This window comes from Onychostoma macrolepis, chromosome 20 (genome assembly GCF_012432095.1).
Source record: "Onychostoma macrolepis isolate SWU-2019 chromosome 20, ASM1243209v1, whole genome shotgun sequence".
NCBI lineage: Eukaryota > Metazoa > Chordata > Actinopteri > Cypriniformes > Cyprinidae > Onychostoma > Onychostoma macrolepis.
The window spans coordinates 2405782-2418190 of record NC_081174.1 but is presented as its reverse complement, the minus strand read 5'-3'; the positions used below and the strand labels follow the sequence as shown (position 1 = coordinate 2418190).

The following is a 12409-nucleotide window of genomic DNA, read 5'->3' as shown; positions in this document are numbered from 1 at the left end:
TGAGAATTAAGAACTACTCTTCTTCCTCTGCACCTATCACCAGGGTATCTCAAGGCTCCGTTTTGGGCCCGGTTTAATTATATATATATATATATATATATATATATATATATATATATTCTCTTGTTAGGTATAAATTTTTAGAAACACAACATCTAATACTATTATTAGACAATATTCAGCTTCTACTAAAACTGAGTTCTCCCTTACAAACTCTGTTTGCCAGAGACATTAAAAGTTAGACAGCCATCAACCTTTTGGTAAGCAAAGTTTTACCAGAAACTGCTTTATGAGAGGAAGAGATGTTAACTTGTGTGTCATATGTACAACTGGATAAAATGTAATGGCAAACAATGCTTAGGAATTGCATTCAGGTAAGTAATTGAATATGAAGGTAAAAATTTTGAATGTGAATTAAAGTAAAATTTAAGTTTTCTACAATAAGTTGACTATCAGTTCAAGATATTTCAGAAGGTCTTTAAAACTGATTTAAAACAGTTGCTTTAGAAAGTAACAAAACAACATTTTGAATCTTATTGATGAAAAAGTGGCATATGACTTGTGTTTACTCACCCTCATACGGATGAGTCCCGTGGCCTCCGTACATGAGCTGCTCAAGCCAAAGCAGTAGCACTGACTGCAGCCCAGCGGATTCCTGTGACTGAGGCCGAAAGAGCCCACCTTACAGCGGTCACACTTCACTCCCTCCACATTGGCCTGAATACACATGCATTCACATTAGTATTGTGTGCTGCTGTTTTATAGCTACATTAAAGACCAGGGGCTGCGTTTCCTAAAATAATTGTAAGCCTAAGCAGATCATATAAACCATCAGCATCAGTGATCTTCATGATCTACTTAGGCTTACGATGCTTTTGGGAAATGCAGCCCAGAACAGCTTCTCTTACAGCTGTCATGTGTTAACAGCAGTTTTACCAGATTGGAGCATTATACAATAATTCATTGTCAGTGCATTTCTATACCCCTAATAATCATTATGATATGACAGTTCTGATGAAAAATCCCTTTGATCACAAGTTACTGTACAACACTATTAGAGGATCAGTGGCAATGTTGGTCGAATCAAAGATGGGTTTCGAGCTCTAGGACATTACCTTGCAAGAGCACTGCCCACTTCTGTCTGCACATGCGCAGAGCCCAGACTCTGCATCGCAGGTGTCCAGTGATGAGCCTGCCGCCGAGCACTGGCAGGAAATGCATTGTGGGAAGTCTCTGTAACCCAGCTTACACTCATCACATTTCTCGCCCCTGAACTGCTCACGGCACATACAGCAGCCAGTGTTCACGTTACACTGCTGTGCCACAGACCCCAATGCGTTACAGCCGCACGGCTACAGAGAAGAGAAAATTACACAAAAAATTCATATTATGCATAACATTTACATAAAATGGCATTCACTTTCCCTACATGTGACTGAACACTTCTGAAAATGAAGGATCCATTCAGAACCATTAAGTGTTTTAAAGTCTGATGAGGGCTGGCAAGGCAGAGCATCTTTTGCCCACTCTATAGAAAATCAGTCAGAATAAAGTGCAGTTCTCAGCACTGCCCTTGGCTGCTTCTCTTCCTACCTTAAGGCAAGAGCTTTTTCCATTGAGACTGAGAATTACTCTTCTTCCTCTACAACTATTACCTGCGGGGTACCTCAAGGCTCTGTTTTGGGGCTGGTTGCTTTGTTAGATATTATATGCTTCTGTTAGATATAATTTTTTTTCAGAAACACAACATCTGATTCTATTGTTATATTAGATGACACTTCCTGTTCTTCCTTACAAACTCTGTATGCCACAGGGACACTAAAGTTTATATGGCTACCAAACTTTTGGTAAGATGTAAAGTTTTACCAGAGACTGCTTTACAGTGCCCTATACTAATATTGGCAAAAAAATCAAAACCTGACTGCCTCTGTTAGAAATCTTATAATGGGCTGTGGTTGAACCTTCTATCAGGACAATAATCCAAAACAAACATTAAAATCAACACAAAGATATACTATGTCACTGAGAATAAAATGAACCTTCTGCCATGGCCGTCCCAGTCCTCTGACCTGAACCCTATAGAAAATGAGTGGGGTGAACTAAAGAGAAGAAGCACCAACATGGAGCTGTGAATCTGAATTATCTGGAGAGATTCTGCATGAAGGAATGGTCTCTGATCTCTTATCAGATGTTCTCCAAACTCATCAGGCATTATAGGAGAAAACTCAGAGCTGTTATCTCGGGAAAAGGACGTTGCAATAATTGGGTGCCAATAATTGTGGCCAACATGAACTAGAGAAAGCATTTATTTCACAATTAGATTTCCCCCCCACTTTCAACTGCTTTACTTCAATGATAGGTTAAAATTTTGTGAATTTTTTGAATGAAAGATAAAAAGGATAAACAATGCAGATTTATTTTCACAGCCGCCTTTGCACATATTTATCAAGGGTGCCAATATTAGTGGAGGGCACTGTATGTAAGGAGATGTTAACCTGTGTGACGTATGTGCCATTGGATAATATGCAATGGTAAACAATGCTTATGAATCACATTCAATAACACTTTCAGCAAAAAGTTACATTTGCAGATATTATAGGTCTCAGAGTGGTGATCTGGGACTTATAAAAACAAACATACTGGTAATCAGCACCTAAGCAGTCAGATTATTATATGATACCACATAAATACAGTTAATTCAGTGTACTGATGCATGCAACAGTAAAAACCCGTTAACTGTAAGTTACCTTAACATATACTGTATGGTGAAAAACTGTAAATGATTTAACATCGCATTATATGTTTGTGTATATGTTTGAATAGTTCCATGGATTAAACTGAATTCAGATGGTAACTTAGCAAAAAGACGCTGTGCTGATTTCCACACTCACCTTCCATTCTCTGCTGCTCTGCGACATTAACTCAAAGATTCACCTCGACATGACTTTACGGAGGATGAATAATAATGATGTTTCAGCAGAAGATAAATATACACAGGCAGAGCAGACAGAGTGAAGCCGTGACGGCGGGAGGAGACGAGAATAAGCCGTACCTTACAGCCGCTGCTGATGTCGTGACCCCAGTGGTTGGGCGCACATTTGTCACATCTCTCTCCCACGGTGTTGGGCGGACAGATACACTGACCTGTGTTAGCGTCACAGTTATTTCCCACATGGGCACACTGGCACGCTGCGAGACAGACAGAAACAGAGAGCAGGTTAATTGCGGAGCGCAGCTGAGCACCTGTTCTAAATGTCAGCGTCGGCTCTCCTCTCTGCTGTGGTAATATCAGTGTGATAGCGTGACAGAAGGAGATGGGCAAATTTACACACCATCCCGACAGAGAATTACATTATTCTTAATGAAATGAACACCGCAGATGAAAACTGTAGCGCTTACAGGTCAGGCTTGTTGACATCCACATTCAGGAATTGAGCTGGAATCTAAAAGCCATTGCCTGATATCTGATTGGTTGGCGCACAACCTTTTGCTCTTCCATAGATCAGAAGATGTAAAGCAGTTCCATGTTTCACTCACATCTGTAATGCTTCATTTACAGTAGTGAGTTCAATTTCAGCTGTAAAGCAGGTCTACAGAAGACAATAGTGTCATTATTCAGCTTGATTCACAATCCAATAGTGTCACTGCAGTTCAATAATATTACAGAATATTATTAAGTGTCTTTTAAAACAGCTATAAAATGAATGTGGATAGCAGCTCAGATCATTTGGTGAGCGTGCATTTGGTATTTTGGTAAATTTGTGCACAGTTTATGATATAGGGACATATGGATGTAAATTAGAATTGCTGCAAATATAATATATTAAATTAAATTATTAATAACTACAAACCACCATTGGTTCCAAAGTAGCAATCCCCAACATTAATTTAAACTAAATATCCATTACTCATCCTGATGTATAATAATAAAATAATATATAAAAATAAAATAATAAATGAAAAAGAATAAAACAAACAAACAATTAAATTAATTTGTTAAAAATAAATAAACAGAATTCATTTTATGCTAATGTTTATTAACGTGCTTTGTCCCTATCAAATAAACACAAGACACTTGTGACATTACTATAATTTAAAGATGAATTTAGACTGACTTTTTCAAAAAACAACAACAGTATATGGTTTGAAATTAAAGGAGCAAGACTTAAAATGTCTTAAGAATGTTAATTCTTGAGTGAAGGGTACCTTAAATGCTTTTCTTATCCTATGGAATTACTGTTATATTGTTTGTACAAATAAACACCTAAATGCACAAGTGGATCTGGACTGAATTACAGAAGCAAAAACACGGTCTCCTATCAAGGGCTCAAGGTTCGGAGGTGAATTCTTACGTGTGCAGCCGCCTTCCTGAAAGCTGAAGTGTCCGGGAGCGCAGCGGTCACACTTCTGTCCCGTCACACCAGGCTGACAGCGACACTGACCGCTCTCGTCACAATCAAACGACTTCGATCCGAATGAATTGCAGTGGCAAGGGACGCATCCTTGAGCACCCTGCATGTGTAAGCCAGACTGGAGAGACAGAGAGGAGACAGTGAGGAGGGAGAAATAAGGCGATTCTCAGAGTGATTGCTAGACTACGCTGTGTGGCACTTTCCACAAAGAAGGTGCAAATAGGTTTAGAAAGCAATGAAGACACAGATCCCATATTTTTAGAGCGAGAACTATTACATATGCAGGTGTATCAACTGAATCTTTTCTATTAAGCCCTCAATCTGTCAAACGTATTATAGTTAAATTGATATATTAACTACAAACCACCACTGGTTCCAGACTGGGAATCCCCAGCATTAATTTAGGCTAAAAATGTTGGGGTTGATGTTGATTTATCCATTCTGGTGCATTAAAATAATAATAATAAAAAATATATAAATAAAACTAATGAAACTAATAAAATAATAATAAAAAAAACAAAAAAACAGAATTATTTTGTTTAAGTCGTGTTCATGTATTTAATGATTACTGCTACATAATAAAATCAGACCGACTGGGCATTAAAACTCTTTAAAAGGGGGGTTCTAGATATGGAAAATAAAACAAAACCTCTCATATAATATTTAATTTGACCTGCTGACAAGAACAGAGGTTTTTCATGTGTAGGTGGCGTTTAACCTTTAGAAAAATAGACTTCATACAGAGCATCAAGCTCATGTTTTTGCACCTACTCGTGGAATGTGCCTTGTTTAGTCATGCAAACAGTACAATATCTTGTGCATTTATGTAAAACCTTCTTCAGTCTCGTTTAGTGACTCAAAGACCTTCATAAACACAGATCACAGCCATGCAGATATTACACATCAAACCAAACCACAAGACTGTGCCTCTGTCTCCAGTTTGTACTCTGTCCCCTTTACACTAACTTCAACTGACTGTAAAGACATTTTGAGAGGTAAACTGCCAAAAATTTCATTTTAATGATCAAAAATGATCATGCAGTGATGATAAATCTGCACGCGCCATGTGGATGTGAAGTCACTGTGGCAGCCATTGCTGTGGGTGATTGACAGCCATCTGTCTGCTAGGAACAGGTGCGCTGTCACCGTAGCAACCAATGAGAAGCGTTCCTGGCACAGACCGTCAGTGGCACCCCATGGATGCCAGATATATGAAGACACACACACACACACATCCCATCATGCAAAGCTGTGAGCCAAAGTGACAAAACTCTCCTCCAAGAGAACTCATAACCGCGCCTGGCGCTTTATAAAGACTAAGAAAAGACTAAAACGTAAAAAAGCACAGCATTTGACAGTGGCTTTCTGTGCTCGACAGAGATTAACTAATCGCTACTTAACTAATGTTACATGTAAATGTATAATTAAAAGCCAAAGCAGAATGCGCACATTATTTTTTAGCCGTCTTAAAGCCAAAGGCTGTCTTTTTTAATTATGTACTGTATGTATGTTTTGGGTCTCATTCACTATTAACTGTACACAAGTTGTGTACTTAAGCATGCAGAAATGCTTCTCATGCAAAACTAATGCACAAACACAATTGCACATGGATTTGTTCTTGATCTTCAGTTAATCTAAATTTTACTATTCTTTTGACATGTAAGCATTGACTGTAATATAAAAACATACTGTAAGTTTTACTGAACTCTAGTTCATAACAGTTATTCCATATGCAAATATGTTACCCATGGGCATTTAGCAGTGGGCATTTAATCTATAACCTTATACAACCCCTAAACTTAAACCATTTATCTCCAAATATGACTGCTTTTAATGTAAAAATCCTACCAACATTATAAGTGCACCTCCAGGAACATTAGAAATATTGTGAATGCAATGCATGAGCCCTTTAAAGCAAAGTGTGTCATTATCGAAACCAGATGAAACACAATAAACATCTTTATGAAGAAGCCCAGATCAGGCTCTGACGTACTCATGCTGTTGCTGTGAAATATGAAAGACATATTGTAAGGTCACTTAGCAACTCAGTTTCTAATAATAATCATATCTATAAAAATTCACACGTTTCTAAGGCCAGCAGGAGTCAAGCACATTCTACGTGTAGAATAAAAGTGTGAACTTGTTTGATTACAGTTTGTGCATTAAAATGTTCACACAGGTTTTGCACAAAAATACATGCTTATGCACAGGCAGTGAAACAGACCAAACGTAATAATTCTAAACCTTTTTGTTTAGTATGCATGTGAGGACCTACAATGCATGATGCCCTCAGTACCGCATTATTGTTACTAAAAACTACAATTAAAAACAGCATCATACATTATAACATGCATTAATGTTATATTACAGAGACTATATTTTATATAACAAAACTAAAAATTGAAACTATTAAACTGCATTTATGGACCTATGTATATACTATTATAGTTTTTTTATTAATATTTTCAATTAGCTTTTATATTTTCAGCTTTCTTTTTAGTTACCTTTTTTTGTAATTTTGTTATGTATTTGTATAACGAAATGCCTTTAACTGAAAATTGAAAATTGAGTGTTTAATCTCATCATTATACATTACTGACATTCTATCCTCTAATTTGATACTGTTAAGTGCTTCGACACAATCTGTATTGTAAAAGCGCTATATAAATAAAGGTGACTTGACTTGACTTATTTGTCATTTATATAAATATATATATATATATATATATATATATATATTTAGTTAGTTCGTTCGTTCGTTTTTAAATATTACTACAGTATTTCTATTTCTATTTCAGTTTTAGTTTATATTTATATCCAGTTCATAACATTTATTTCCAGTTACTAAAATACTGTTTCAGTTAGTTGTTAAATTTTCATTTGAAGATTTGCATCTAATTTTAACATTTCATTTTAGCTTTATTTCAATTGACAAAAATATTTTAATAGATAATAGATAATATTTTGAATAGAATAGTTTTAGTGAATGATAATAACCCTGGCTGGTAAACTGTAAACAGGAGTGAACTGCATCAATGGAGAAGATAATTGAAATAAAACAGGCAAAATTCAAAAACAGTTGATTTGATCAGCAGTAAAAAGAAAAAAAAAAAGTTATAATGTTTTGTGTATAATGTGTGTTATTTTGAACACTCTTACACTTGTTACACTCATATTAGATGCTGATTGTCACAGGAAGTCACACACACGCACACCGATCCTGTGCACCCATCATGCCGTGTGTTTACCCCTGTGCCGGGGCGATAAGCCCCTCGAGGGCAGCCCCCTCTGCTTTCCCATCTCTGGATGTGTTTGATGGGAACCTGTTGGACGGGTCGCCGGGTCTCCCTGCGGGCGTGAGGCGGGCGCAGGAGGTCACACCTGCGGCCCACGTATCCGGCCCGACAGATGCACCTGCCCTCAGAGTCACAACGCTGGGACACAGAGCCCCGAGCGCTGCACTGACACGGCCTACACAACTGAGCCTCACTGTCCCACCAACAATTCGGCTGAACACACACATTCACGGGTTTATGAAGAGGCAGAGATAAAAATAGGAAAATATAAAAAAATAAATAAAATTAAAATAAAAAATTTAATTAAATAAAACCCAATGACAGAAATGACTGCATTTAGTGTTGTGTATACTCACCATACACTCATCACACTGACGTCCAACAACATGTTGTCGACACTGGCACTGTCCGGTCTCCTGATGGCACAACTCTGAGAGCGATCCGTTAGTGTGACACTGACACGCTACACAGAGACACAGAGAGAAACTTGTAGAGAGAAACACAACTAGACATGAAGATGTTATATCTAGGCGTTACATCTAGAGAGATAGTAAGTTATATTTTGTATAACTTACAGTACTTTGATCTCCTTTATATCCAGTACTGCCAGTCAAAAGTTTGGAATATGGTTCTCATTGGTATTAAATTTCCCTAATGGTGTTGGTGCCAGGCTTGTGGTTAGTGTGCCGACATACAGTGCAACTGTGCTCACGGTGACTGTGCTCAAGTTCAATTCCCATCTTGAGATCCTTTACTGCTCCCCCTTCTTCACCCAATGCTTTCCTTTCTGCTCTCTAACTTAAAAAATGTGTCTGATTATAACCTTCTCTGTAAGGCTCCATTTATTTAATGAAAAACACAGTAAAAACTGGAATATTGTGCAATATTATTACAATTTCAAATAACTGGTTTCAAATTTTAATGTATCTGAAAATGTGAATTTCCAAAGGACTAACAATACTTGATAATAATTAAGCAGCCAATCAGTGTTACATTATATTCAGTGTTGCTATGAACATTTCTAGCCCAAATCCCACTCAAAATCCACCCAAACGGAATGAAAACTTGCCCATTTTCCTCCGGACGCAACCCACAGTCCTGTAATTTTTCTTTCAACTGCAACACTGTTTATGCTAGGCATTTCTGCTTCCTTTGGTCTCTGTGTTTCCTGTGTTCAGTTCTTGTTTCATTAGTTGGCTTGGTTTTTGATCATAACCTAGTTAGTTTCCAGTGTAACTGATTATGTTCTTCACTTGGGTCTTCTTTGGTTGTTAGTTTTCCATGTATATATTGTCCTGTGTTTTATGTAGTTTGTTGGTTATTGTTGCTGTTAATGTTGTTAACCCACATTCCCAAGTTCTTTGTTTTTGTAAATTAATTACTACTGCTGCTACAAGTCGATCCAAGCATCTACTCTCTCCCTGCCTGTTAAACTATTACAGAATAACCAACCCACATACTGCATACTTATGGATCTAGCAGCAGTCTCTCTCCACCTCGAGGACCAACTCCTGTACCTGACCCTGAGCCGAAGCCAAAGCCTGCAACAAACCCTGAGCCAGAGGCCGCTGAATTGTTTGACTCGGAGCTAGACCTTGTCACCATTTCCATTCTGGAGCCAAAGCGAGCCTGTTGCCGTGTCTGTCTCGGAACTAGCGTTGGAGGAATTTCTGATTGACCTGTTTGCCACACAACCAGTCTCCGCCCACCTTCAAATTCCTTCCTGCTTGGTCGGTTCCCTCCAGCTTATTGGTCTTTCTGGTCCCATCCAACCTCCAAGCTCCCTTGTTTCTGGTGGCCTGTCCTCCCCTGCTGGTTCCGTCCAGTTCCCCAGCTCCACCTCAGGCTTTGCCCTGGTCCTCAGATCCCCTGGTTTCATCTCATCCTTCCGAAAACAGGGAATCCACCTCGGTCCTTTGACTCTTCGGCTCCACCTTGGCTCGTTGTTTCTCATCCCTCCGGCTCTGTCAATCATCACGTTGACTGTGCCATGGACTTTTGCTGTACCTCAGCCCTACATCCCAGCTCCACTGGGCTCCTCTTTCGCTCTGGCTTCTTTTTCGTCCTTGCTCCCAGCTGGCTCTGCCACAGTCTTTTTGGCCACCAGCTCCACATCGGTATTCCTACCTTGCAACTCCACCTAAACCCTTCAGTCCAGCGGTGTCACCCTGTCCCTCCACGCCTCTGGCTCTGCTTGGTTCTCCAACTTCTCAGTCCTACTGTCAGGGTATTCTACCCTGCTGGTTTTACCACAGCCTTCCATGGTTATCTGCTCCACCAAGTCCGACCAACCCCCATCATGTTTGTTGTTCCTGCCAGGTGTAATTATTCCAAACTTTTGATGTGTGCAGTGTACTGAACATAAAATTCACTCAGAATGCATTGTAGCCACTGATATTATCGTAATTTGACACTGACATTAAAGGGGTAATGACATGAAAAAAATAATTTCCCTTGATCTTTTGACACAGAAGAGGTCTTTGTATGCTTAATACATCCTGCAAGTTTCATAACTTAAAATGTCCTCATCATCAATAAAAAAATAACTTCATAACCTTCAGAAAATGGCTTGTTTTGGATCCGAGGTGCGATGTGATGTCACGGGGGCGCAGTCATTTGCATAAACACTGCCTCCAGTGCAAGAGATCAAAGAAACGTCATCTTCTCAGCATAGGCCCCACCCACTGGTGTTCAGTCGCTTAAAGCCTGACACTTGATTACGCTGAATGCGAGTATTGCGTCGTGTCAAAAGCAAATCGAAATTACAATCACTGCTGCTATCTTGTCTACACTGGATACAGTATACAGATGCCTGTTCACTTTCTGACACAGTCCACGCGTCTGTCGTCAGGACAAATGGAGTGAAAGAACATTCGCTTTGATGCGTTTGGTTTAAACAGCTCCTTCACGTCTTTATACAGATTTTTAATGGCATCCTGGATCGTGTCTGAGGATTTTGTTTTGTAAACGAGGTATAGTGTCATGGAGAGTTCACAATGAAACATTTGTTGAAAGATGAAGCGGCACTAGATCTGACTGCAGCTGAATCACAAACTGTAAGTAAATTATTTTATAATGCTTTGTCTGGAAATGACCGTTTTATTTTGATTATGTTGTCAAAACACTCACAATAGTGAGGGGGTGTTGATAGTGTATCCTATGCAATGACGTTAGCCAATCATAATAGTGGTCGATTAATGACAGGCTTTAAAGGACCCGCCCTTAAAAAAAAGGTCATTTCAGAGAGGGGGTTAGAATGAGAGTTGAAAATAATCATTTTTCCACATATTTATTTATTTGTGCAAAAAACTTTATTAACATTATAAGTAAACCTCAAGGAACATATTAAAATAATAATAATAATAATAATAAATCAATGTCATGACCCCTTTAAATCGTGATCAGTGACATTTCCATCAATGTTTTGACAATACATACAATACATACTATATATATTCCAAACAAAATGTTGTTGTGTTTAGGAGGAACTGGCGTGTACTTCATTATGTATAACACTGCAGGTAAAGACGCCTTTCTGTGTAATGTAGGTCATGCAAACAACTTCTGTAAGCATCCCACTGAGCGCTATGCTGCACTGCATTGTTCTGCTCTTCAAAACTTGTTATTCCCAACAGAAATAAAGAAAATTCTATTATCTTACATTAAATATAAACATGCGTTAGAGGTTAAAAATGGACAAGCATTGAACAAGATCACAGCACAGACCTGGTTTGTATATTTTAGTAATTGGTGCAAGTTTTTTTTTTTAAATATGACTTTTTTACAATATTTCTGATATTAGTGAAATGTTTTTATTTAGAATTTCCAATCTAATTAAAGTTAAGCATAACAATTTGAGTGAAATTTTTATTTGAAAAGTTATAATTATAACTTATAACAATTATTCATTTTTTACATTACAAATTTGACATTACAAATTCTAAGACTTCCTGTTCCAATAAGACTTTGAGTCGCAGACTTTTAATTTGGAGCCCACCATCTGAATATTTTTTGCAATATTATAACCATATCAAATGCACTAAGCACTGATAAAATCAGCAGGAACACACAGACTCAGACACAAACTGGGGAAACTGTTTCATTGTCATGTTTCATGCACAACCAAGGGAATGTGTGCAACCCAAATGTGCTTTGAACTCGCCTCTGGCGTGTATAACAACTAAAATTAAAAACCAGTGTGATTATTCAATATCCCATGACCCCTTTGCATGCTAATCAGTGCAGTGTGTGTGGAACAGAATGACTCTATCCTGCTTAAAATTACAGCGCGGTGTAACCGTGGGCACACTGCTGTAGGGCTGCAGGAGGACAGATTGCATTTCAATATAATGCACACACACTTTCTGAGCAGCCTGACTCTGACTGAGATGGAGCACAGATGGTGTAGCGTGAGGCTTGTTGGAGGGGAATCTGTGTGTATTGTCCTTGAGGGTAGACGGCCCGAGCTACTGGATCAACTCACCTCACACACACTCACATCTGCCATGCGGGCTGTCTGGAAGAACACAATTTAATTTCTACAAAACAGACACATTAAAAACTCCTAAAGTGAAACCAAATATGGTGTCTCAGGAAGGGCGTAGAATATCCCTCCTTTTACTGTAGTTGTAGATTGCTTAACAGAGGGTGCCCAATTTTCTATTGTGGGAGGTCCCATAAAAACAAAAAGGAATTTTCTAC

At 38.5% G+C, this 12409-nt stretch overlaps 1 protein-coding gene across 5 annotated transcripts in view; it reads right to left on the bottom strand.

Moving 5' to 3' along the window:
- The window catches only part of lama2 (laminin, alpha 2), a 243370-nt gene that overhangs the window by 81419 nt on the left and 149542 nt on the right, over positions 1 to 12409 (bottom strand). For 3 of the 5 annotated variants that reach the window (XM_058755242.1, XM_058755243.1, XM_058755244.1), the window contains exons 20-25: positions 8065 to 8171; positions 7661 to 7921; positions 4353 to 4530; positions 3053 to 3189; positions 1116 to 1352; positions 574 to 717 (exon numbers count right to left, since the gene is read on the bottom strand). In XM_058755242.1, coding sequence (XP_058611225.1) covers positions 574 to 717; positions 1116 to 1352; positions 3053 to 3189; positions 4353 to 4530; positions 7661 to 7921; positions 8065 to 8171 — 1064 coding nt within the window. The remainder of the gene's footprint in view (positions 1 to 573; positions 718 to 1115; positions 1353 to 3052; positions 3190 to 4352; positions 4531 to 7660; positions 7922 to 8064; positions 8172 to 12409) is intronic. The other 2 variants (XM_058755245.1, XM_058755246.1) reach the window with 1 other exon arrangement.